Genomic DNA, 25,424 nt, shown 5'->3' with positions numbered 1-25,424 from the left:
GAGTGGGGTAGGGTGGGAATGGAGATTTTGCAATATTCTTCCCCTGCCACGCATGCCAAGCCATGCCCACAGAACCGGTAGGGAAAAATTTTGGATTTCAGCCCTGGATGGGGTCCCTACTACCGTTAACTATCTTTGCACAGTAGTTAGCAGTCATCGTTGTGTGGATAACCCTTCTATCAGTTGGCATTCTACAGGGAGGGAGCTGGGAATGAAATAAGAGCATTCCAAGTCTCTACACAAAGATGTAGTCAGGTATGTCTGGCATGACAACCTTCCTTATCTGCTTGATTGCATTTGGCTTTGAAATTAGAATCAGAATAGAGCTGGAAGGGACCTTGGAGGTCTTCTAGTCCAGCCCCCAGCTCAAGCAAGAGATCCTATACCAGGGGTCAGCAACCTGCGGCTCTGGAGCCGCATGTGGCTCTTTCACCCCTCTGCTGCAGCTCCCCGTTCCCTCAAAATATGCATCACAACCGCCAATGTGCGACACTCACTGGCATGTGATTTATTGAGCTTTTCAACCCCCGACAGACCAACCATGAACCAAGAAAAGAAAAGTTTCAGAAGAAAACAGAACATTTAATTCAACTACGTATGCTAGTTTTGTGGCCACTCAAGAAATAGTCAGGCACCGGAAGGGTTTTGTGGTTCCCAGTGTTTTCTTTTCTGTGGGAAATGGGTCCAAATGGCTCTTTGAGTGTTTAAGGTTGCAGATCCCTGTCCTATATCATTTCAGACAATTGACTGTCCAGTCTCTTCTTTAAAAACCTCCAACCTTTGAAGGCAAAGCTATCCTACTGGTTAATTGTCCTCACTGTTAGGAAGTTTCTCCTTCATTCCAGGTTGCTTCTCTCCTTGATTAGTTTCCATCCATTGTTTCTTGTCCTGCCCTCAGGGGCTTTGGAAAATAATTTTTTTTTTTAATTTGATTTATATGCCGCCCTTCTCCGGAGACTCAGGGCGGCTTACAATGCGCTAAGCAATAGCCTTCATACTTTTGTATATTTATACAAAGTCAGCTTATTGCCCCCACAAACTGGGTCCTCATTTAACCTACCTTAGAAAGGATGGAAGGCTGAGTCAATCTTGAGCCTGGTAAGATTCGAACCTGCAGAAATTGCAGGCAGCTGTGTTAATAACAGGGTGCATTAAACCACTGTTCTACCAAGGCTTGACCTCCTCTTCTTTGTGGCAGCCCCTCAAATATTGGAATATTGCTATCATGTCTCCTCTTGTCCTTTTTTTCTCTAGACTAGCCAGACCCAAATCCTCCAACCGTTTTTAATATGTTTTAGCCTCCAGGCCTTTAATCATCTTAATTGCTGTTCTTTGCAATTAATGTTAAAATCCTGTAAAGATCGATGGTAGGAGTTGTACAGAATTCTCAAGATTTTTCCCTTTGGCTAGTCTTAATAAATTATCGATAATAAGCCAGATATCTTCAGTACCTCTCTTTCTCAGATACATGCATTTAAAAATGTTTAACAGCTTTTAAAACAGTATTGATGAGGATTCTCACTTCTGGTTTGTGATAAAAGTTGAAAAGAGGTTTCTTTCCGTCTTTAGTTTCGTGTCCACCCAAAAAAAAACAAACAACAACCCAACAACTATTCTACTCACAATAGAAAGCTTGCATTCTGTTCTGCAGGACAGATTTTGGCTTATCAGGGGATTACAGGATTAAGGGTGAAGTGGTTCTGTGAGGAACATTTAGACTTGATAGAACTTGACCATCTCTGTTGATGTGCCTACATAACAGTTATAAGGATGGAGAAAATCCAGGGATATTAGATATGCAGGTTGGCCTCTTGAGACTTGCAGAGTTTTGTAAAAACATATTTCTAGCTTCCGTGGCTAGTTGAGAGAGATTTATTTGAAAGATTGCTGACAAGGCTTACTGAAATCTTCACAGCCAGTTGGTCAGATTGCATTCCTGTGGTTATGGGAGGGTGAGACATTTTACCCCCTATCCCTTTTAACGGTCCCGTTTTCCTTCCTTCCTTCCTTCCGGTGTGGTTATTTATCTAACTTCGCCCATCGTTTGTTTAGGCTGCCAAATCTTGCCTTTTCTTGATGCAGAATTTGGATTGCTTGGTTAAACTCAGCCTTAAGTATCTTTCGTTTTTTAATTAGGATCTAGGACAGGGATGGCAAACTTAGGGCTTACCTGTCAAAGGTGACACATCATGACATTTTGGGTGACACTCCAGCATTTATCAACACCCGAAGCCAAGTGCTTGTAGTTCAGGTGGCCTAGATATGGGGGAGATAGAGAATTGTTTCTCTTTTGTCCATGTGTGTGTGTATGTGTGAGTGAGTGAGTGAGTGAGAGAGAGACAGAGAGACAGAGAGACACAGAGAGAGAGACACACACAGAAAGACACAGAGTGAAAGAGAGAGAGAGGCAGACAGAGACAGAGACAGAGACAGAGACAGAGAGAGAAAGAGAGAGACACAGAGAGACAGAGACAGAGAGAGACACACACACAGAGAGAGAGACAGATAGAGAGACAGAGAGAGACAGAAACACAGAGAGAGAGAGAAAGAGAAAGAGAGACCCAGAGACAGAGAGACAGAGACAGAGAGAGACACGCAGAGAGAGAGACAGATAGAGACAAGAGAGAGACAGAGACAGAAACACAGAGAGAGAGAAAGAGAGTGAGACACACACACAGAGAGACAGAGACAGAGAGAGACAGAGACAAACACAGAAAGAGAAAGAGAGAGACATAGACACACACAGAGAGACAGATAGAGAGACAGAGACAGAAACACACAGAGAGAGAGAAAGAAAGAGAGAGAGAGACACAGAGAGAGACAGAGATAGAGAGAGACACACACAGAGAGAGACAGAGACAGAAACACAGAGAGAAAGAGAAAGAGAGAGACACACAGAGAGAGAGACAGAGATAGAGAGAGACACACAGAGAGAGAGAAAGAGAGACACAGAAACACAGAGAGAGACAGAGAGAGAGAGACAGAGAAAGAGAATTCTGAACCAAGCCCTAAAGGTTCTCTATCGTTGCTCTAGGTCCTACCTAGGACATTTTGGGTTGTGAGATTATTGTATATTTTAGCCTCACGCCTATATTACTAGAATTTATCACCATTTGTTTTAGCATCCCTCCTAAAAAGACAAACAGCTTGGTCCCTGGAGGTTGAATAATGAAAGTTTGCAAAACTGAATACCTGTAATTGGGGAGCTTCTATGCTGTAGCAAATTGAGCAACTGTGAGTTCCAAGTCCTGCTTTAGGCATGAAAGCCAGCCTAATCCACCTCACAGGGTTGTTGTTGTTGTTGTTGTGGGGAAAAGAGGAGGGAGAAAGAGAGTTAGGTTTGTTCACTGCCTTGAGTTATTTGTAAAATAACAAAGGTGATATATATATATATATGGAGAGATATATGGAGAGAGATGGAAGATGAGGGTTGGGGGATGGAGGATGGATGGAGTCGATAGGATAAAGTTGATAGGATAGATGGATGGATAGATAGATGGACAGACAGACAGACAGACAGATATCGGTAGGTAGATACCGGTAGGTAGGTAGGTAGGTAGATTGAAAGAAGATAGATAGATAGATAGATAGATAGATAGATAGATAGATAGATAGATACCGGTAGGTAGGTAGGTAGGTAGGTAGGTAGATTGAAAGAAGATAGATAGATAGATAGATAGATAGATAGATAGATAGATAGATAGATGTAGGTAAGATAGATAGATAGATAGATAGATAGATAGATAGATAGATAGATAGATAGATAGATAGAGGTAGGTAAGATAGATAGATAGATAGATAGATAGATAGATAGATAGATAGATAGAGGTAGGTAGGTAAGATAGATGATAGATAGATAGATAGATAGATAGATAGATAGATGATAGATAGATAGATAGATAGATAGATAGATAGATAGATAGATAGAGGTAGGTAAGATAGATAGATAGATAGATAGATAGATAGATAGATAGATAGATAGATGTAGGTAAGATAGATAGATAGATAGATAGATAGATAGATAGATAGAGGTAGGTAAGATAGATAGATAGATAGATAGATAGATAGATAGATAGATAGATAGATGTAGGTTGGTAAGATAGATGATAGATAGATAGATAGATAGATAGATAGATAGATAGATAGATAGATAGATATACACACAGGCACATACACATATAATATCAGTTTAGTTCTATCTGTTATAAAAAGTTATATTTGCAAGATATTTTGTGATTGATAGTGGCAGTCACCTTTGTTAGCCATCTTAGTGGCCTTTTCTACGTAATGTCATCCTACTGTCTCTTTTCCACTACATCAGATGACAGAACAAAGGAGCTTCACCCATTCCAGAGAGTCTCCCGTGACAGTGCTGCCTCCCTTAAACGGCTCTCCATCTCCTGGTAAATACTCCTTCTCCAACCCTTGGGAGATCAGGAAGGACCAAGAAAGAAGTCCATCTTCCTATAACCGCAGTTACAGGTAACTTTGGCCACTTGGTGGACTTCATGACTGGCTGGAGAATTCTGGGAGTTGAAGTCCACCAGTCTTTTTTTTTTTTTGAAATTTTTTTTAATTTTATGTTTATAACATAAAACATAACTTTTTAGAGCAAAAGTTTGATCCGGTATAAAATAAATACAGATTCCAAATTTAATGCATTACATCTTAAAGAAGGAAAAAAGAAGAAAAAATAAATAAAAAGGAAAAAAAAGTTCTAAACCCAATTTTTCCATTCAATCTAACATCTTCTTCTAACATTTAACATTCTATTAAATATCACCCTAAATCTTAAATTCCAAATCTAAACAGCTTTTTATAATATTCATTTGTCATTTTAACGATCAGTATTTCATATATTTCCCTTACTTCAAAGACCCAAATTCAATCAGTATTTCTTCAAAATTGCATCTAAAAATCAACACCAAGTATTTTACTCCTCTCTTACAAACATTTCAAAATCAATTCACTTTAAAATTTACTTCTAAGATATCTCCTTCACTCTTCCTAGATTTATTTTTAACTGGATTACAGCTTGGTAAACTGATTTCCTGGGATGCTTCCCTCCACTCCTAAACTTATTTAATGGCTGGATCACAGTTTAGTTTTAACTGCTCTCCAACATTTTCTCCTCCGTTCCTCCTAGTCTTAAAGTTGCCAAGTTTGGACAGTTTCAACCCAGGAGATCCTTGTTCAAAATATAGTATGCTATGGCTTGTTTTCTCCGAGCAAGTTTTTTCTCTCTTGCCGTATAAGAAATGATGCTGGTTTAGCATTGAATGGCCATAACAATTAGTTAAGATATGTATGGGATTGACATTTAGATTCTACCCTGTTTCCCTCAAAATAAGACATCCCCTGATAATAAGCCCAATTGGGCTTTTGAGCGCATGGCAATAAGGCCAAGCACTTATTTCAGGGTTCAAAAAAATATAAGACAGGGTCTTATTTTCGGGGAAACACGGTATCTGTAGATCAGTGGTGAAATGTAAAATTTGTTACTACCAGTTCTGTGGGTGTGGCTTGGTGGTGGTAGGGGTAATGTGATTGGGTGGGCGTGGCCAACTTTTTTTTTTTTTTTTTTTTACTTTTAAAAGCATTTTTTCTACAACCTCTTCGGCTGAAGAGATTGTTAAAAATATGCTTTTAAAAGACTCTGACGATCCCAGCTGAGTTCCTTGATCGTCAGAGCCTTTTTTTTCTTTTAAAAGCACTTTTTCTACAACCTCTTCAGCCGAAGAGGTTGCAGAAAAAAAATGCTTTTAAAAGACTCTGACGATCCCAGCTGAGCCGCGCGATCATCAGAGGCTTTTTTTTTTTAACTTTTAAAAGCATTTTTCGGCCGAAGAGGTTGTAGAAAAAATGCTTTTAAAAGTAAAAAAAAAAAAAAAGCGCCTCTGATGATCGCGCGGCTTAGCTGGGCATGGGGGGGTGGGGGGCAGGGATTTTTGCTACCGGTTCTCCGAACCAACCGCCGCCATCGCTACCGGATCAGGTGATCCGGTCCGAACCGGGAGCACTTCACCCCTTCTGTAGATGTTCCAACACTTTGTACTTTGTAGCAGTGAGGCTTTAAAAAAAAAAGAGAAGACTTAAATTGCCTTTCCAAGTTTCCGTGGAGGAGTGGGAGAAATATAAATGGATGAATTATTTTAACTAAAAATTTTCCTCCAACAGTATCTTTTTAATGGTGTGCCAGAGGAGAGAATAAGTTCAGGGAGGTGGAGAGAAACAAAGGTGGAAGATCTTCCCGTTTACCAGCTTTCAAATTAGTACTGAAGTCAGAGCAAGTTGTGAGGAGATGCAGTTGGGGATCAGTTGCATCTGGGTCTGATTTAGCTCCTTGGAGTCAAACCACTGATTTATTTAGTTTGATTGTCTGGTCTGATTGTAGTCAGCCTTCTAAAGTCTTAGGGAGAATCTCATCGTTCTGATGGTTAGTGGCAGGAATTCTGGCTCCGTTACTAACTCTGGACCTCAAAAGCAACCAGGAGTGAAGGTGTGTACACAGAGAGAGGGGGGGAGGGTAGAGAGAGAGGAGGGAGAGTGAAGAGAGGGGGGAGAGAGAGGAGGGAGGGGGAGAGAGAGAGAGAGAGAGAAAGAAGAGGGAGGGGGAGATAGAAGAGAGGAAGGGAAGGAGGGAGGGAGAGACGAGAGGAGGAAGAGAGAGAGAAGAGAGGAAGGGAAGGAGGGAGAGAGGAGAGGAGGAGGGAGGGAGAGAGTGAAGAGGGGGAGAGGAGGGAGGGGGATAGAGAAGAGGGAAAGAGGAGGGAGGGAGTGAAGAGAGAAGAGAGAAAACGGAGAGGGAGGGAGAGAAGAGAGGGAGGGAGGGAAGAAGGAGAGGAGAGGGAGAAGAGGGAGGGAGAGAGGAGAGAGGGAGTGAAGAGAGAAGAGAGGGAGGAGAAGAGAGAGAAGAGGGAAAGAGGAGGGAGGGAGTGAAGAGAGAAGAGAGAAAGCAGTGAGAGGGAGGGAGAGAAGAGAGGGAGGGGAGAAGGAGGGGGAGAGGAGGGAGGGAGAGGAGAGAGGGAGTGAAGAGAGAAGAGAGGGAGGGAGGGAGAGAGAGAAAAGGGAGAGAGAGATGAGGAAAGCATTTTGATCACCTGACTACTAGGATGCTGCGATGGTAGTGTGTGTGTGTATGTGTGAAGACTAGTTGTGAGTCACGTTTTCCAGTGCCGTTGTAACTTTCAACAGTCACTAAGCAAATGTTTGTAAGTTGAGGAAATATCTGTATATACATATGTATGTGTACGAGTACTGTATTACTTTCTTCCTGGTACTGGAAAGCCAGGATTCTTTGAAAGAAAAAGGAATTGCTTCACGGGGGGTTCAGAAAATAATCGATTTGTAACAGCCCTTCTATGAATGATGCTAAGTGGTCAACCGGAAATCTAGAAAATTGTCTTGAGGATGCCGAAGCCACGAGAGGCTATTTTTAGGCCTTTTGGTATCAGGAAAATGCAGCCGTCATACCAGGAAGGTGAAAACACCTGTCCCCAGGCAAAGTCCACAAAGGAATGTAGGCATGGCCCCTGACCTCCCAAATTCGGTCCCTCCCATCTTCATTTCCTTGTCCCTTGGCAACAAGGTAGACCTGACTTAGAACTTAGAATTACTTTGTCACTTTAAATGTACACTAATCGGCATACATTAAAATGAAATTTCGTTGCGTACAGCTCTCAAAGGGTCTCCGAAGTACACCACACAAAAATATAGCTTATGTATTACAATATTGTGTAATATTTATTACAAAATACATTTTTTATTTATTTTATTTAGATTTATATGCCGCCCTTCTCCGGAGACTCAGGGCGGCTTACAATGCATTAAGCAATAGCCTTCATCCTTTTGTATATTTTATACAAAGTCAGCTTATTGCCCCCACAAACTGGGTCCTCATTTCACCTATCTTAGAAAGGATGGAAGGCTGAGTCAACCTTGAGCCTGGCGAGATTCGAACCTGCAGTAATTGCAGGCAGCTGGTCTTAATAACAGCTTAATAACAGGGTGCCTTAGACCACTGTACTACCAAGGCTCTTTCCCCATTTATTAGCCAGTAGATTGAAGAGACTATGTTAGCCAGAAGTAGCTCAATCCAAGTAGCTCTATTTTGATCCGAATTATCCAATAAATGAGTGGTGCAGTGGCTTAGAGGTGGAGCTCTCGCCTCACAATCGGGAGGCTGTGAGTTCGATCCCAGGTAGCGCCAGATATTTCTCTCTCTGGGCACAATGTGTAAATATCAGCTGCGAACTCTGCATTGGCAACAGGAAAGGCATCCAGCCAGTAAACCCTCAGCCTCCATTCAGTTGCCCTGACTCCACCCTGATGCAAGGGATTATGGGGTCATTAAAAGAGAATAACAACAACAACAACAACAACAACAACAATACATACCCACATATATTATATGACACGGAGAAACACCACAGTCTAGTTTGGATGTATACATGTACATGGTGAGAAAAATGAATCTTGTGAGTTTTCCAGATGGATGGCCTAGGGCAGGGGTCGGCAACCCGCAGCTCTGGAGCCGCATGTGGCTCTTTCATCCCTCTGCTGCAGCTCCCTGTCGCCAGTCAGCTTCACACTTGATAGGGGTTTCGGTTCAGACAGGTAGAGGAAAAAGAATGCCGCGCTAGGAGGAGACTCTATGGTGGGGGAACCGGACTTCCGGTCAGCAGAGGAAAAAAGACACCACGCTAAGAGACTCTATGATGGGGAAACCGGACTTCTGGTCGGCTCCAGAATTGAACGGGGGGCTTCCGGTTAGGACCTTTGTGGCTTGAGTGTTTAAGGTTGCCGACCCGTGAAAGATGTTACAGAATCTGGTAGTCCTGCTAGAAATACTTCAAAACCTGGAGAGTAGGAATCTAATATTTTTGGAGGGTGCCGGGTTAGGGGAAGCCTGTCTGACCCCGTTTATTAGCCAGTAGATTGAAGAGACTATGTTAGCCAGAAGTAGCTCAATCCAAGTAGCTCTATTTTGATCCGAATTATCCAAGTCACCACTTTCATCTTTGCACTGCCAAACCACACGCCCTTCCTTTGTGTGTGTTTTCGGCTCCTTCCTTATTGATAAAAGGAAGGGCATGTGTGTCTTTCCCTTTTTTTATTATTGATACACAAAGTCTCTTCAAGAAGCAGCATAAAAAGCTATTGACAAGGATTTGGGCGTGACTGCCTTGAACTAAATCTATGAACGTAGTCATTGTCAGAAAGAGTGGAGTTTGTACACTGATGTACTATATTTTTCGGACTATAAGACACACTTTTTTGTTTCCCAAAAGGGTGCAAAAATGTCTGTGCGTCTTATAGACCGAATATTGCCGAAGCCCCGCCCACCTGCCAGTCATTTTTTTTTTGCCCGCCGCACACCCTTTTTTCAGGCCTTTTTTTGACCTATTTTTGAGGCTTTTTTCGGCCTGTGTTCGGGGCTTTTTTGGCCTGTTTTTGAGGCTCTTTTTTGGCCTGTTTTTTTGGAAAAAACAGGCCAAAAAAAGCCTCGAAAACAGGCCAAAAAAGCCCCAAAAACGGCTCCAAAAAGCCTCGGAAACAGGCTGAAAAAAGCCCTGAATATGGGCCAAAAACGCCCCCAAAATGGGCCGAAAAAAGCCTTGAAAATGGGCCAAAAAAGCCTTGAAATGGGCCAAAAAAGCCTTGAAAATGGGCCAAAAAAGCCTTGAAAACGGGCCCAAAAAAGTCCCAAAAATGGCTCCAAAAAGCCTCGGAAACAGGCTTAAAAAAGCCCTGAAAACGGGCCAAAAACGCCCCCAAAATGGGCCGAAAAAAGCCTTGAAAATGGGCCGAAAAAAGCCTTGAAAATGGGCCAAAAAAGCCTTGAAATGGGCCAAAAAAAGCCTTGAAAACGGGCCAAAAACAGCCTTGAAAACGGGCCAAAAACAGCCTTGAAAACGGGCCAAAAAATGCCTTGAAAACGAGCCAAAAAAAGCCTAGAAAAGGGCCGAAAAAAAAGGGAGGCCAAAACCTTTTTTTTTTTTTTGTTTTCCTCTTCTAAATTTAGGTGCGTCTTATAATCTGAAAAATACGTTTAATAGTATTGGCATATGCCCAGTCCAAATAAATCCATCCCAAGATGGCAGCCTCTTCGTTGAAGGTGATAGACCACAATCTGCCATGCTGGTCCAGTGTGAGCTGTTTTTCCGATAGATGTTTTTCAGCTTCCCCAAGTTAAGTCTATATCGTATGTTTTCGTATGCAGCTCTTGGGGCATTGTTCATTTTTCAGCACAGGAATAGCACCTGTTTGTTTCAATGGCCTTCCCAGAGAAAGGTTTTTCAAATCTTCACTACCCATTCAAAACAGAAAAACCGGCAAACCCATTCCTGCCATTATTCAGGCATAGTTGAACACCTGCTCACAAACAATGATAGTAAAGACTTAGGAACTGGAAGGCTGGTACCAGTTGGAGTAAACACTACCATAGAGACAATTGGCCTGGCTGAATAAGGCAGCTTCCTGCATTTTGTGTCAGGGTGGATTTGATTTAAATCGAGTTGATTTAAATCACAATTTAAATCATGATTTAAATCCCTAGTAAAAAGGCTTGATTTAAATCAACTCGATTTAAATCATAATTTTTAAAGAGCAACTGTCATCTCTGCTACTCCTTTGACCCACTGTTGACTCACCGATAGTCCCAGTGTTGCAAAATATACAGCCTCATGCTACATAACTAAGCTCCATTTCATGTTGAACAAACTAAATGATTTATGTATCTTAAATAGAAAACTATCTTACGATAGATTTTTACCCCAAAAGTTTTTTATTAAAATAAATTTGATAAAAATAAAAAAAAATCCGATTTAAATCAAAAAAATCCGATTTAAATAAAAAAAACTGATTTTTTTTTATTTTTTTAAAAAAATCATTGATTTTTATCCACCCTGTTTTGGGTTACCTAATGTTTATGAATTGTGATGTTTTCATTTCAAAATAAAATGACAGCAATGAATCTGAATCGTATTTTCTTAAAGGGGTGGGTAGCTTCTTTTTATCTTCCTCCTTTCTTTCTTTCTTTCTTTCTTTCTTTCTTTCTTTCTTTCTTTCTTTCTTTCTTTCTTTCTTTCTTTTTCTTTCTGTCTTTCTTTCTTTCCTTCCTTCCTTCCTCCCCCCTCCCTCCCTCCTTCCTTCCTTTCTTTCTTTCTTTCCTACCTTCCTTTCAAATTCCCTCCCTTCAAATATCTTTTATTGTTCTTTCTAAAAAAAAATCTTAATAAAATTACTAGGAAAATAAAACAAGAGCCAGTGGCTAATTGAGAGGTTGCACTGAAACAGTTGTCCTCATTGTACATCTGCAGTTTGCGCTAACGGTTATATTGATGTGTTTTCTTTTAATTAGAGTCCTAAAAAGGAAAAAGGAAGATGACAATTCCACTGATACTTTTTAATGCGTTCTTCTAAAAGTCTTTACAGACGCAGGAAAAGTTGAGAGCCATCGATCGTGCCCCATACTTTGTTTCTGTTCTGATGATCTTTCCTAGTTATGACATGCTGGCTCTTAATTGTTCAAGAAAACATACAGTAGAGCCAGGGGTGGGATTCAAATAATTTAACAGCCGGTTCTCTGCCCTAATGATTTCTTCCAACAACCAGTTCACCAAACTGCTCAGAAAGTTAACAACCGGTTCTCCCGAAGTGGTGCGAACCGGCTGAATCCCATCACTGAGTAGGGCCACTGCCATCTTAACAGAAAATGTACCTCAGATAATTCTCCCCCTCAAAACCGCCCCTCAGTTTTGGTACCTGAGAACCGAGAGTAGGCATTTTATCTCTGAAGTCATGACTTCCATTTTAGATTGATTTCCCCTCTGCCAGAAAACCCAAAAACAAACACCCAGAAGCCCAGCCAAACTGTTAGTTTAGGAGAGATGAAAACGTTTTTCTTTCTTTCTTTCTTTCTTTCTTTCTTTCTTTCTTTCTTTCTTTCTTTCTTTCTTTCTTTCTTTCTTTCTTTCTTTCTTTCTTTCTTTCTTTCTTTCTTCCTTCCTTCCTTCCTTCCTTCCTTCCTTCCTTCCTTCCCTCCCTCCTTCCTTTCTTCCTTCCTTTCTCCCTCCCTCCCTCCCTCCTCCCTTCCTTTCTTTCTTTCCTTCCTCCCTTTCAAATTCCCTCCCTAAGTTTCTGAATCACCAAAAGTACGGTAGTTGGAACATGAGATCATATTTATCTCCAAGCTGGTAAATTTTGCTTACATCTCAGAGAAGCTGACAGTTGAATTCCCATGGTGTCCTTTGCTGGAGATGGGTAAAAGAAGGTACATTTTTCTATCTAGGAGCGTTTGTCCTTTTTTACTCATTTTGGGGTGGGACCGATTGGGGTAGATTGTAGCAGTGATACCAAAATATAATTTTACCATATTTTATTTATCTATATATTAAATTATTGTATTTTATTCCAGTTTCAGTTTAAACTGTATTTTATTCCTATTTCAGTTAAACTGTATTTTATTCCGATTCCATTTTAAATTGTTTTTACCAGATTTTAGTAATAAAATTTGTATCTGGAACTCTCCACTTGAATAGAATAGAATAGAATAGAATAGAATAGAATAGAATAGAATAGAATAGAATAGAATAGAATAGAATAGAATAGAATAGAATAGAATAACAGAGTTGGAAGGGACCTTGGAGGTCTTCTAGTCCAACCCCCTGCTTAGGCAGGAAACCCTACACCACTTCAGACAAATGGTTATCCAACATCTTCTTAAAAACTTCCAGTGTTGGAGCATTCACAACTTCTGGAGAAAAGTTGTTCCACTGATTCATTGTTCTCCCTGTCAGGAAGTTTCTCCTTAGTTCTAAGTTGCTTCTCTCCTTGATTAGTTTTCACCCATTGCTTTTTGTCCTACTCTCAGATGCTTTGGAGAATAGCTTGACTCCCTCTTCTTTGTGGCAACCCCTGAGATATTGGAAGACTGCTATCATGTCTCCCCTAGTCCTTCTCTTCATTAGACTAGACGTACCCAGTTCCTGCAACCGTTCTTCAAATGTTTTAGCTTCCAGTCTCCTACTCATCTTTGTTGCTCTTCTCTACACCCTTTCTAGAGTCTCCACATCTTTTTTACATCATGGCGACCAAAATTGGACGCAGTGGCCTTACCAAGACATTATTTTTTATTTATTTATTTATTTATTTGTCGAGTACGTATTAGATAATATATATACGTATAAGCATGAATTGAAAACATAAAATGAATACAATTAAAGGGAACATTAGGACAGGGATGGTAGGCATTATGGTATGCTTATGCACGTCCCTTACAGACCTCTTAGGAATGGGGTGAGGTCAGCAGTAAACAGTCTATTAACTTTGATATGACGGAAGAGCTAATCAATAAAGGAAACTTAACTAACTAACTCGTTTTTGTGCTGGGGGAAAAGTTCCCTTCCTGTTAGGAAGCCCTCTTCCTGTTATATTGTGTCTGAGCCCCCGCCAGATCTGCAAAACGTACTTTCTAGGCATCCTTTACTGTACTACTTAACTGAGCCAGGAAGTGCGAGGGTTAATCCACACTTCAGTCAGAGCTGCTGACGAAGGTCGAGACAGGGCAGGTCTAAGGGTTGTAACTTGAGGGAGTGTTCTGCCTTTCAGAACGAGAAAGACAGCAAGACACTCTGACTCCGAGCAACTCCGAGGACCAGAGAAAGAGAGAAAAAAATTGGGGTGAGAGGGCTACCGAATTAGCTATTGCTTGGGAAGGTAAATCCGCAGCCTTCCTAAACCTGGTTAGACTCTCCAGGGGGCTGGTTCTGGCAGAAAGAAGCGGTGCAGGTGCTACCTGTACTCGTGTGCTCCTACAAAACGATCCGTTTTCTGTAGGTGAGCCAAGCTTTGAAGCAGGGGTGAAATCCAGCAGGTTCTGGAGAACCGGTAGCGGAAATTTTGAGTGGTTCGGAAAACCGGTAGCGGAAATTTTGAGTAGTTAGGAGAACCGGAAAATACCACCTCTGGCTGGCCCCAGAGTGGGGAGGGAATGGGGATTTTGCAGTATCCTTCCTCCAGGAGTGGAGAGGGAATGGGGATTTTGCAGTATCCTTCCCCTGGAGTGGGGTGGGAATGGAGATTTTACAGTATCCTTCCCCTGGAGTGGGGTGGGAACAGAGATTTTGCAATATCCTTCCCCCAGGAGTGGGGAGGGAATGGGGATTTTGCAGTATCCTTCCCCTGGAGTGTGGTGGGAACGGAGATTTTGCAATATCCTTCCCCCTGGAGTGGGGTGGGAACGGAGATTTTGCAATATCCTTCCCCTTGAGTGGGGTGGGAATGGAGATTTTGTAGTACCCTTCCCCTGCCATGCCTACCAAGCCACGCCTACAGAACCGGTAGTAAAAAAATTTGGATTTCACCACTGCTTTGAAGGACACGTCTGAATGGGAGATAAGCTTTTCCCTTTGGGCTCAGCTAATGGGAGAGCCACTCTGCTATCATCCCATTTGCATGTCTCAAGGGGTCTCCTTCATTGACTTCTTCTGCTGGTTGTGGTGGATCTTCCAGAGAGGAAGAGACAGAGCGCAGAAGTACTGGAGATACTTCTTTAACAGTGAAAGGGTAGAGAGAGCAACATTTTTCTGACTTCAAACCTGGATAGAGAAGAGTCACTTTTGAAATCTTGTCCTGTCTGGAGCAAGGGAAGTCCTCCATGAGCTCCATGGTCAAAGAAGTGGCTTCATGAATCCACCTGTACCTGTGGAGCAGGGGTGGGTTCTAAAATTTTTTACTACCGGTTCCGTGGGCGTGGCTTATTTTATGGGCGTGACTTGGTGGGGGTAATGTGACTGGGTGGGCGTGGCTAACTTTTTTTTTTTTAACTTTTCAAAGCATTTTTTCTACAACCTTAAGAGGTTGCAGGAAAAAAATGCTTTTAGAAGCCTCTGACAATCAGGCAACTCAAGCTGGGATCGCCAGAGGCTTTTAAAGGCATTTTTTTTTTTCTACAACCTCTTCGGCCGAAGAGGTTGCAGAAAAAACACTTTTAGAAGCCTCTGATGATCCCAGCTGAGCCGCACGATCATCAGAGGCTTTTTTTTTTTTTACTTTTTTTTTTTCCGGCCGAAGGGGTTGTAGAAAAAATGCTTTTAAAAGGAAAAAAAAAAGCCTCTGATGAGGTGGGCGGGGTAAGCGATGGCAACCGGGCCGGGGACCGGTTTGGGGGCGTGGCCAGCCAATGTTATTACCAGTTCTCCGAACGACTACAAATTTTAACTACCGGTTCTTGCGAACCGGTGTGAACTGGAAACAACTCATCACTGCTCTGGAGACCTGTAGCTTAAGAACAGCCTACAAGGATTGCACTTAGGCCATACTCTCGTCTCTCCCAACCCATCCCTCTTTTTCAGGCTCTGTAAAGGGATGAAATACTATCTTGTCCTGTCCTCCTGGATGAAAACCTTGAGATATTTATTTATTATTTATTTATTACATGTATTTATATGCCGCCGTTCTCCCGAAGGACTCAGGGCGGCGAACACAAGTTAAGAAACAAGTACAATAAAATCATAATTTAATCCAATATTTATTCCCCCCCACCCCTCCCCACTTCATCCTAAACCTGACTGCACCTGTTTTGTGTCTCTAGTTTGGATACGGAGCCAACGATGCACCATTTGGAAGGAGACTCCGAGGTCTACAAGCTGATGCAGGAAAATCGTGATACAAGGGCTGTGCCACGGCAGTCCAGCACTTTCCGCCTGCTCCAGGTGGCTCTGGAATTGGATGAAAAAGGTGACAGAGGCAAGAGGATGGCCAGGGCTCTTGTCTATGGATGGATGGAAGGAAGGAAGACAAATGGCACAAATGGGCTTTGCATTTTAAGCCAAACCTATTCCCATGCTGTAGTCATGTTTTTTTTTGTGTTGCGTTATTTATTATTATTATTATTATTATTATTATTATTATTATTATTTATTTATTTATTTATTTTTATTTGATTTATATGCCGCCCTTCTCCGGAGATTCAGGGCGGCTTACAATGCGTTAAGCAATAGCCTTCATCCTTTTGTATATTTATACAAAGTCAGCTTATTGCCCCCACAAACTGGGTCCTCATTTCACCTACCTTAGAAAGGATGGAAGGCTGAGTCAACCTTGAGCCTGGTAAGATTCGAACCTGCAGAAATTGCAGGAAGCTGTGTTAATTACACAGGGTGCATTAAACCACTGTACTACCAAGGCTCCTATGGAAATAACACGCTTGCAAAATAAGATTAGCTTAAGGAAAATGTTTCTGGTTAGGACGGATAGCGTAAAACGGGCTTGTCCTTTTCAAAATCACAAGGTGAGGGTGGAAATAAGATAGAACAAACCAAGCCGAGGGGGGAAAAAAAATTGAGAAACTTGGTAACATTTTTTTTTTTAATTTGATTTATATGCCAACATTAAATTTGGTAGAGCAGCCTTTGGAACTCATTGCTACCAGGTAATAATCTCCTGGGATAAAAGTCTTGTTCCTTCCAGTTTATAACAGTTTTTTTATTGAGTTATAAAATATAATATCTGAAATACCAAAGCAAGTAGAAAAGCAGTGGGGAAGAAGAAGGGGAAGAGAAGCAAGGAAAGATAAGAAAAAGAAAAAGAAGCATTGACTTCCAACTCTTGCAGTAAAAGAAGGCGTTAGCATCAAATCACAATTTTTTGCTTGTTCATAATAATACGAACAGGTCTTGTTCCTTTTATTGCTGATCTAGCTTACTGCTCTGTTTGTGTGTGGTCATGGGGCCGAATAAGGGAGGAAACCTACATTCAAGAGACAGATAAACCAGCATTTTAAACCAGCCTCCGGATGGGCTATATAATCTTTGTTGACAGACTATAGTAATCAGCCGAAACCTTTCATCTGACAGACTTTAATTGGTAGTTTTAAGAATGTAAAAAGGGCATGGACGTTTCTGATGGGATGCCACTTTTTGTTCGCAGGAAAGGAAACAAGAAAAATTATAAACGATTGTATTTCCCCTTCGAAACCTGTGCAGATGCATTGGCCTGCTCAATGCGCCATCCTGAAGTTGCTCCAGCTATTAACACTGACATTGAAAGAAGGAAAAGTATTCCTTCAGTGAAATAGTTTTTTTGAGGCTGCAGATATGATTTTTTTTTTCATTGAGAAGAGAAAAAAAAAACACTTAATTTCTGGATCGAGATACACAGGGTCAGGGGTGGACTTCAAAAATTTTAGCAAAGAGGTTTTCTGCCTAGTTGCTGGGTGGGTGTGGCTATAGTGGGTGTGGCCTATTCAGCCTCCTGCATCACGGCAGGGGGCGTTTTTGTCCTCCCCGGGCTCTGGAGGCTTTCCTCGAGCCTCCAGAGCAGGGGTGAAATCCAGCAGGTTCTGACAGGTTCTAGAGAACCGGTAGTGGAAATTTTGAGCAGTTCGGAGAACCAGTAGTGGAAATTTTGAGTAGTTCGGAGAACCGGCAAATACCGCCTCTGCCTGGCCCCCGAGTGGGGTGGGAATGGGGATTTTGCAATATCCTTCCCCCAGGAGTGGGGTGGGAATGGAGATTTTGCAGTATCCTTCCCCCGCCACGCCCACAGAATGGTAGTAAAAAAATTTGGATTTCACCACTGCTCCAGAGGGGCGAAAACGGCCTCCCCAGGCTCCAGAGGCCCTCTGGAGGACGGAAACGGGCTGTTTCCAGCCTTCCCAAACTTCTGGTAGGCCTGTTTTTCGTCCTCCCCGAGCCTCCGCGTGTGCACTGCACTTACCTGCATCCAAAACGGGCCACGTGGGGACTCCTGGGAGGGGTGGGGTAGGCAGGGCCAGCCAGGAGTGGGATTTGGGGATTCTCCGAACTGCACAGAATCTTAGCTAGAGGTTCTCTCGAACCCTTGCGAACCCCCAGCAGCCTACCCGTGCATAGGGTTGGCTGTACATTCTTTAAAACCAGTAATGTGTGTGTGTTTTTTTAATTATTGTTTGCTAATGTACCTTCTGTGCTGCTTTGACAGAGGGCAGCGCAACCCATTTCCCCAGCCAGATCTCTCCCAGTTTGCACAAGCCGGTCAACAGTGCTACGGCAGGGAACTCTCAGAAGCTGCACACCTGTGAGAAATGTGACAGCCCCATCACGTGAGTATGGCTAATCCTTAAGCAAGGTTTGGTACCAAAGGGACTGGAAAACAGGGGAAGACCTTTCATTTCAACTATTTGAGGGACTGTCACATGGAAGAGGGGGGTTGACCTGTTCTCCAAAGCCCCTGAAGACAGGAGAAGAAGAAATGTCTGTGGAGATTCTCAATCCTCCAGGTCATGGTTGTCCCAAAGGTGCTTTCTTGGTTTTTCTTTGAAGACGTTTCGCTTCTCGTCCAAGATGCTTCTTCAGCTCCAATGTCAAGAGCTGAAGAAGCTTCTTGGATGAGAAGTGAAATGTCTTCAAAGAAAAAGCAAGGAAGTCCAGCTGTTTCTTGAAAAAGCACCTTTGGGGGATAATAGATGGAAATGAATCAAGGAGAGAACCAATCTAGAACTAAGGAGAAATTTCCTGGCAGTGAGAACAATTAATCAAATTAATTAAATAAAGAGCCTTGGTGGCGCAGCGGACTAAAGTGCTGTTAAGTAACACCAGCTGCCTGCAATTACTGCGAGTTCAAATCTCACCAGGCTCAAGGTCGACTCAGCCTTCCATCCTTTCGAGGTAGGTAAAATGAGGACCCGGATTGTGGGGGCAATAAGCTGACTTTGTATAAAAAAGAACATCACTTGGGGGGGGGGGGCGAAAGCCCTACTAAGCAGGTATATATAAAAGTATGAAGGCTATTGCTTAACGCATTGTAAGCCGCCCTGAGTCTCCGGAAAAGAACGGCATATAAATCGAATCAATCAATCAATCAATCATCAATGGATTGACTTGCCTCCAGATGTTACCGCTTAGAAAGGGCTGAAAAGCACTGTGAAGAGGTATAAAAGTCTTAAGTGCTATTGCTATTTGGTGTTAATATTAATAATTTATTAAACAAATTATTTTGCAAAAGGCAGCTGGATTTTCTTAGGTTTTTTTTTTTTTTTTTTTTGCCAAATCATTTTTTTTATTTTAAAACAAAGAAAGAAAAATAAAACATATAAACATTCATTCATTCAATCAAGTACAGACAGTACATCGGTCGGTTTGCATCCCTAGTGCCCTCTCCTCTCTTCACAATATCACTACATAGCCAAAATTTATTCTTATATAAAATATATCGGTTGTATCATCATTTTTTTTTTAATTTGATTTATATGCCGCCCTTCTCCGGAGACTCAGGGCGGCTTACAATGCGCTAAGCAATAGCCTTCATTCTTTTGTATATTTATATAAAGTCAGCTTATTGCCCCCACAAACTGGGTCCTCATTTCACCTACCTTAGAAAGGATGAAAGGCTGAGTCAACCTTGAGCCTGGCGAGATTTGAACCTGCAGTAATTGCAGGCAGCTGGTCTTAATAACAGGGTGCCTTAGACCACTGTACTACCAAGGCTCATTTAAAGTATTTCAACATTTATTTACATATCACTATTTTTTTATTATCTACCCAATGATAAAATAGATCCCATATCAGAGCCTGGTGGCTCTGCAGACTAAAAGCATTGTGATTAACACCAGCTGTCTGCAATTACTGTAAGTTCAAATCTCACCAGGCTCAAGGTTGACTCAGCCTTCCATCCTTTCTAAGGTAGGTAAATTGAGGACCCAGTTTGTGGGGGCAATAAGATGACTTTGTGTAAATATACAAAAGTATGAAGGCTAATGTCAGTTTACTCATTTCGGCACAGTCCAACATTTTCCTAATAATTTCTCCATCCGTAGGCATCATTTCTTCTTTCCAATTTTTAGTTTTTTGTTTCTTCGAAAAACTTTCGCATTTCATCCATTCTTCAGTTCTTTGGAATGTTTTCAAAGAGGGAGGGGAACACACAAGAAAGTCCAATTGTCTTTTGGGGGAAATAAAAAACATTTTTTGGGACAACCATGACTTGGATGATTAGGAATCTCCATAGCTAGTTTATTAAACATCAATTCCTGCTGACTGAGCGACTGGGCAGCTCACAAGGAAGAAATTGCGATAAAAATCAAGCCAAAAATAACAATGAAAGGATGATGAACCTGTCTTCCTTCAGGACAGTTGTTCCTCCTCCTTTTGATCTTCAAAGGAATCCTTGGCGCAGGGATTAACACCAGAGGTGGGGCAAGGGACAGTTCTGGGCCTGAAGAGAGCCCAAAACCTGTTGATTTATTTATCTTTCCGAATAAGAGCTGCGGATGGTTTTGGTAATTGCATGATTAAAGGGCTTGCTTCCACGGCTCGGATTTTGCAACCAACTGGAAATAGCGGTATAACCTGCCAGGCTGGAAAAGGCAAAGAAGAGTGGATGAAGATGAGCCATGCTAAGAGTAGCCAGTGAGAGGTCAGGCATGGTTCCTTCGATAGTACACGTGCAGAGGTGGGTTTCAGCAGGTTCTGACCAGTTCTGGAGAACCGGTAGCGGAAATTTTGAGTAGTTCGGAGAACCGGGAAGTACCACCTCTGACTGGCCCCGCCCCATCTGTTCTCTGCCTCCCGAGTCCCAGCTGATCGGAAGGAAATGGGGATTTTGCGGTATCCTTCCCCTGGAGTGGGGTGGGAATGGAGAGTTTGCAGTATCCTTCCCCTGGAGTGGGGTGGGAATGGGGATTTTTTATTTATTTTTTTTATTTTTATTTATTTTTATATGCCGCCCTTCTCCGGAGACTCAGGGAGGCTTACAGTGCGTTAAGCAATAGCCTTCATACTTTGTATATTTTTATACAAAGTCAGCTTATTGCCCCCACAAACTGGGTCCTCAATTTACCTACCTTAGAAAGGATGGAAGGCTGAGTCAACCTTGAGCCTGGCGAGATTCGAACCTGCAGTAATTGCAGGCAGCTGTTCTTAATAACAGGGTGCTTTAGACCACTGTACTACCAAGGCTAAATAAATAAATAAATAGGGTTGGGCGGATTTATTAAAAGCAGCTGTTAGCGCAAGGATACTCATTAATATACTGTTGAATCCAGCTTTAGTGAAGATGATGGGATTTGCAAGGATAGTTAAATCGACTTCTTCGATTAGAGAAAAAGAATGTATTTATGGTTGACTTTTTACATAAACAGGAAAAGTGCACTTAGGAGTTGGGGTTTCGGTGATTGTAAAAAAAAAATGATAATAGAAAAGAAATGAGATTTTCTTTTGCAATTATAGAGCAAGAAATAACTTTATAATGGCATTTATATTTGCTGCAAAGGAAACCAGAAGCTTCCTCTTTATTCTTTCTTTCTGCGCTTCGTCTTCTTGCTTTGTTCCATCTTTCCTTTTCTGCTTTTACTCTTTATTAGTTTGTGTTAGTTTTTATGCTCTTTGGAAAATGTTTAGTAAAAGCTTATTTTTTTTAAAAAAAGGAAATCCAGTTTTAGAGGGCTAAGGTTGAAATACAGCTAGTCTTGTCCTTATGACCACAATTGAGCCCCAAACTTCTGTTAAGTGAGACAGTTATTGAGTTTTACCCCATTTCACGATCTTTCTTGCCACCGTTGTTAAGTAAATCATTGCAGTTGATAAGGTAAGTAACATGTTTTTTTCAAAAAAAAAAAATATTTTTAAAATACAAATACAAACATAGCACATATGCATCTAAATACAAAAAAAGAAAGACAAAAGAAAAAGAGGAAAAAAACCAAATATTACAGTGCACCTCCATCCCCCAGAGACCATTTTTTCGCCCTTATATTTCTTCGTCTATAACAGCTAAAAGATATACAATATATTCCAATTGTGCGCTTATCCCCTCCAAAACAACATATATTCTTGAGTAGGTTTATTCCCGTTGCCTTCCACCAACACTGATTTTATAAAATCCTCCCATATTTCATTATAATTGCTTGCTTCGATCATCCCTTTTTTAAATTTAATTTCTGTTGTTAGTTTATCGTTTGTTGCCATACTCCAAATTTCATTACGCCACTCATTTTTTTTGAACATCCCAATTTCGTCCCCGATATTTAGCCGTCCCTAATCTAGCTGCCATTATCAAATTTACAATCCTTTTTTTTTGTTTGTTTGTTTCATTTATATCCTCTTTTTCCACCAGGAATAGTAATGCAATTCTCGGTGACATGTCTTAAATTTTACATTCAAAAGTGCTCCAATTTCATTAACACGGTTGTTAAGTGAATCTAGTTTCCCCATTGACTTTGCTTGCTCAAAAGTTGATCACATGACCTTGGGACACAGCAACGGTCATAAGTATGAACCAATTGCCAAGTATCTGAATTTTGATCACATGCTCACGGGGATGCTTATAAAGGCCATAAGTGTGAAAAATGGTCGTCACTTTTTTCAGTGTCATCGTAACTTTGGTCACTAAATGAACTGTTGTAAGACGAGGACGACCTGTATTGTGCCACTAAAATGTGGTGGCCATTGAAGCTACACCAGGCCCATCCGTGGTGCTGTCTGTTGGCTTCAAAAACCCAGACCTGTTTTTAAATGGAAGTTTCCCACCAACCTGGGTAACTTCCAGATGTGTGAATGTCAACTCCCAGAATTCTCAGCCAGCATGGCCACTGCTCAGAATTATGGGAGTTGAGGTCCAACCCAGTGGTGAAATGTAAAATTTGTTACTACCGGTTCTGTGGGCATGGCTTGGTGGGGGGTTTAATATGAATGGGTGGGCGTGGCCAACTTTTTTTTTTTTTTTACTTTTAAAACCATTTTTTCTACAACCTCTTCGGCTGAAGAGGTTGTTAAAAAAATGCTTTTAAAAGCCTCTGACGATCCCAGCTGACATGCCTGATCTGCAGAAGCTTTTTTTTCCTTTTAAAAACATTTTTTCTATAACCTCTTCGGCCAAAGAGGTTGTAGAAAAAAATGCTTTTAAAAGCCTCTGATGATCCCAGCTGAGCCGCGGGATTATCAGAGGCTTTTTTTTTTACTTTTAAAACCATTTTTTCTACAACCTCGTCGGATGAAGAGGTTGTTAAAAAAATGCTTTTAAAAGCCTCTGATGATCCCAGCTGAGCCGCGGGATCATCAGAAGCTTTTTTTTTTTACTTTTAGAAGCATTTTTTCAGCCAAAGAAGTTGTAGAAAAAATGCGTTTTAAAAATAATTAAAAAAAAGCCTCTGATGATTGTGCGGCTCAGCTGGGCAATGAGGGGGGGGCAGGGGTTTTTGCTACCAGTTCTCCAAACCACCCGCCTCCATCGCTATTGGATCGGGCGATCCAGTCCAAACCGGGAGCATTTCACCCCTCGTCCAACCCTGTGGTGGGTTGCCCCCGGTTCGGACCGGTTCTATAGAACCGGTTGTAAAACCGGAGGGAGGCTCTGCCCACTGACCCTGACGTCATCAGAAGCAATCTGTGCATGCGCAGAAGCGAGCGCGCACGCGCGATCCCGTTGCAAACTGGTAGTAAAGGTAAGTAGAACCCACCTCTAGTCCAACCACCTGGAATTTGCTTGTCTGGATACTTGGAGCTGTGGTGTCCATGAGCGATGCGCCTCCTAAATACCAGCTTGACTGCTCAATGCTTGCTTGTGTCCCAAAAAAAGAGATGGAGTGGCTGAATCCACCCATCACTCCACACTCTCCTTTGAAGAGGCCGTCAACACTCTTGAAGGCAATAATAACAATCTATGCAAAAAGAAGTTTGCATAACAAGTGGAATGCCCAGAAAAGAGAAAATTGGTACCCTGGATTACCAGGATTACATCTGCAGAAATGTATTTATTTTTGTTTCATTATATAGAGTCACTTCAAAGACTAAGATGGCAAAAAATCATCATGATAATAATTTTATTGTCATTGTACGCGTATACACAGTATATCCATACAACGAAATTCACTTAACACCCAAAGACCAGGTCCAACACACGTAACAATCCCCAAACACACTCCCACCCACCACAATTCCCCACCCCTAAACCACCCAAACATCCACGCAACAGATCATCCGAGGGCTTTAGAGCAGGGGTCTCCAACCTTGGCAACTTTAAGACCTGTGGACTTCAACTCCCAGAAATTCCTCAGCCAGCGTGCGCTGGCTGAGGAATTTCTGGGAGTTGAAGTCCACAAGTCGTAAAGTTGCCAAGGTTGGAGACCCCTGCTTTAGAGCGTGCTGCAACTCTTGTTTACACTTGAGAATGTTTGGTTAAGCATGCATTTCGGAGGGGTGGTGACACTTGGGTGATGATGATTGGCTTCCTGTAGATCAGGGGTGTCTCACCACGGCAAATTTAAGACTTGTGGATTGTTGGCTGGGAATTTCTGGAAAGTTGGAAGTCCACAAATCTTGGCAAAATTGAACGCCCCCCCCCCTGCTGTAGATGCTGGTCCTTCTCACGGGACTTCTCCTCTTCTCCGTCTTCCCCAGATACCAGGCGGTGAAAATCCAAGAGAACCGTTACCGCCACCCGTCTTGCTACGTTTGCACCGACTGTGGGCTCAACCTGAAGATGCGTGGCCATTTCTGGGTTGGGGAAGAGATGTACTGCGAGAAACACGCCCGCCAGCGCTACCAGAGCCCAGCAGAGGATGGCACCATCCTGGCTGTCTATTCCCAGTCTTAAATTGACAGCGGAGCTCAGGAAGCTGAAGAAGAAGGGGAATGCAGTCAGATGGAGATTTCCACCAGGGATCTTCTCGCCAAACGTGATTCGGCCCTTTAAAGACATCTGCAGAAAAGGAGGCTTTGGGGGCAAGAGGGAATGCCATGCAGGGACCTTTGGGGAAGGCGCTGAGGGAGAGAGAGGGGGGTTCCCTAAGGCAAATGGCTTTTCTTTTTTTTTTCTTTCTTTTCAACTACCAGAGTTTTGGGCCGTCATTCTTCAAGGAACAAATGTTTGCTGCCAAGGACATTTGTCTTTTGACAGCTTCGGAAATGATGGCTTCCCACGCTGCCAAGTTGCTGGACTCTGGAAAGTGATTGTCAGGGCTCGTATTAATCCTTGGTTTGCGGCCGGCAGCTCCCAGAAGCAACAGGAGTCTCTTAATGACTCGGTTCTGTGGCTGAAGCACTTCTTGTCTTGCCCCCGTTGCCAAATTCTCCCTGCCCCACGATGCGAATCTAAGACTGAAGGGAAGTTTGGAATCTTCTTGGGTCCCGGATGGTGTGGATTCAGCTCCGAATGCTGACTTTCCCTGAGATGCTTCTCTTTAAGATATTAAGCCAGATGTCTATGTGAAATATAATATATATATGTATATGTATAAGGATGGATAAAACAATTCCCCCACACCTGCCTTTTTTCTTTACGTCCTGGCAACCATGTGCTCTCTTCGCTCTATTATTATTATTATTTATTGGTTAATCTTTAGTGAGATTCACAGCCTTTGAGGCTGGTTAATAGCTCAGCAGCTCGAGTCCTAACCAAGGACCTAGGAACTGTTAAGGTATCGTCGGAGGATGTAAGCTGTTCCG

At 42.1% G+C, this 25,424-nt stretch overlaps 1 protein-coding gene across 1 annotated transcript in view; it reads left to right on the top strand.

Moving 5' to 3' along the window:
• The window catches only part of LOC139326290 (PDZ and LIM domain protein 2-like), an 85,990-nt gene extending 60,760 nt beyond the window's left edge, over positions 1-25,230 (top strand). Inside the window, exons 7-10 of the mRNA XM_070956450.1 lie at positions 4,322-4,482; positions 15,596-15,741; positions 17,965-18,085; positions 24,378-25,230. Coding sequence (XP_070812551.1) covers positions 4,322-4,482; positions 15,596-15,741; positions 17,965-18,085; positions 24,378-24,573 — 624 coding nt within the window. The 3' untranslated portion in view covers positions 24,574-25,230. The remainder of the gene's footprint in view (positions 1-4,321; positions 4,483-15,595; positions 15,742-17,964; positions 18,086-24,377) is intronic.
• Positions 25,231-25,424: the final 194 nt, after the last annotated feature.

The sequence above is a fragment of the Pituophis catenifer genome, unplaced genomic scaffold (assembly GCF_029215685.1).
Source record: "Pituophis catenifer annectens isolate HBS135680 unplaced genomic scaffold, rPitCat1.0.hap2 SCAF_31, whole genome shotgun sequence".
NCBI classification, from domain to species: domain Eukaryota; kingdom Metazoa; phylum Chordata; class Lepidosauria; order Squamata; family Colubridae; genus Pituophis; species Pituophis catenifer.
This window is presented reverse-complemented; position numbering and strand designations above follow the sequence as displayed.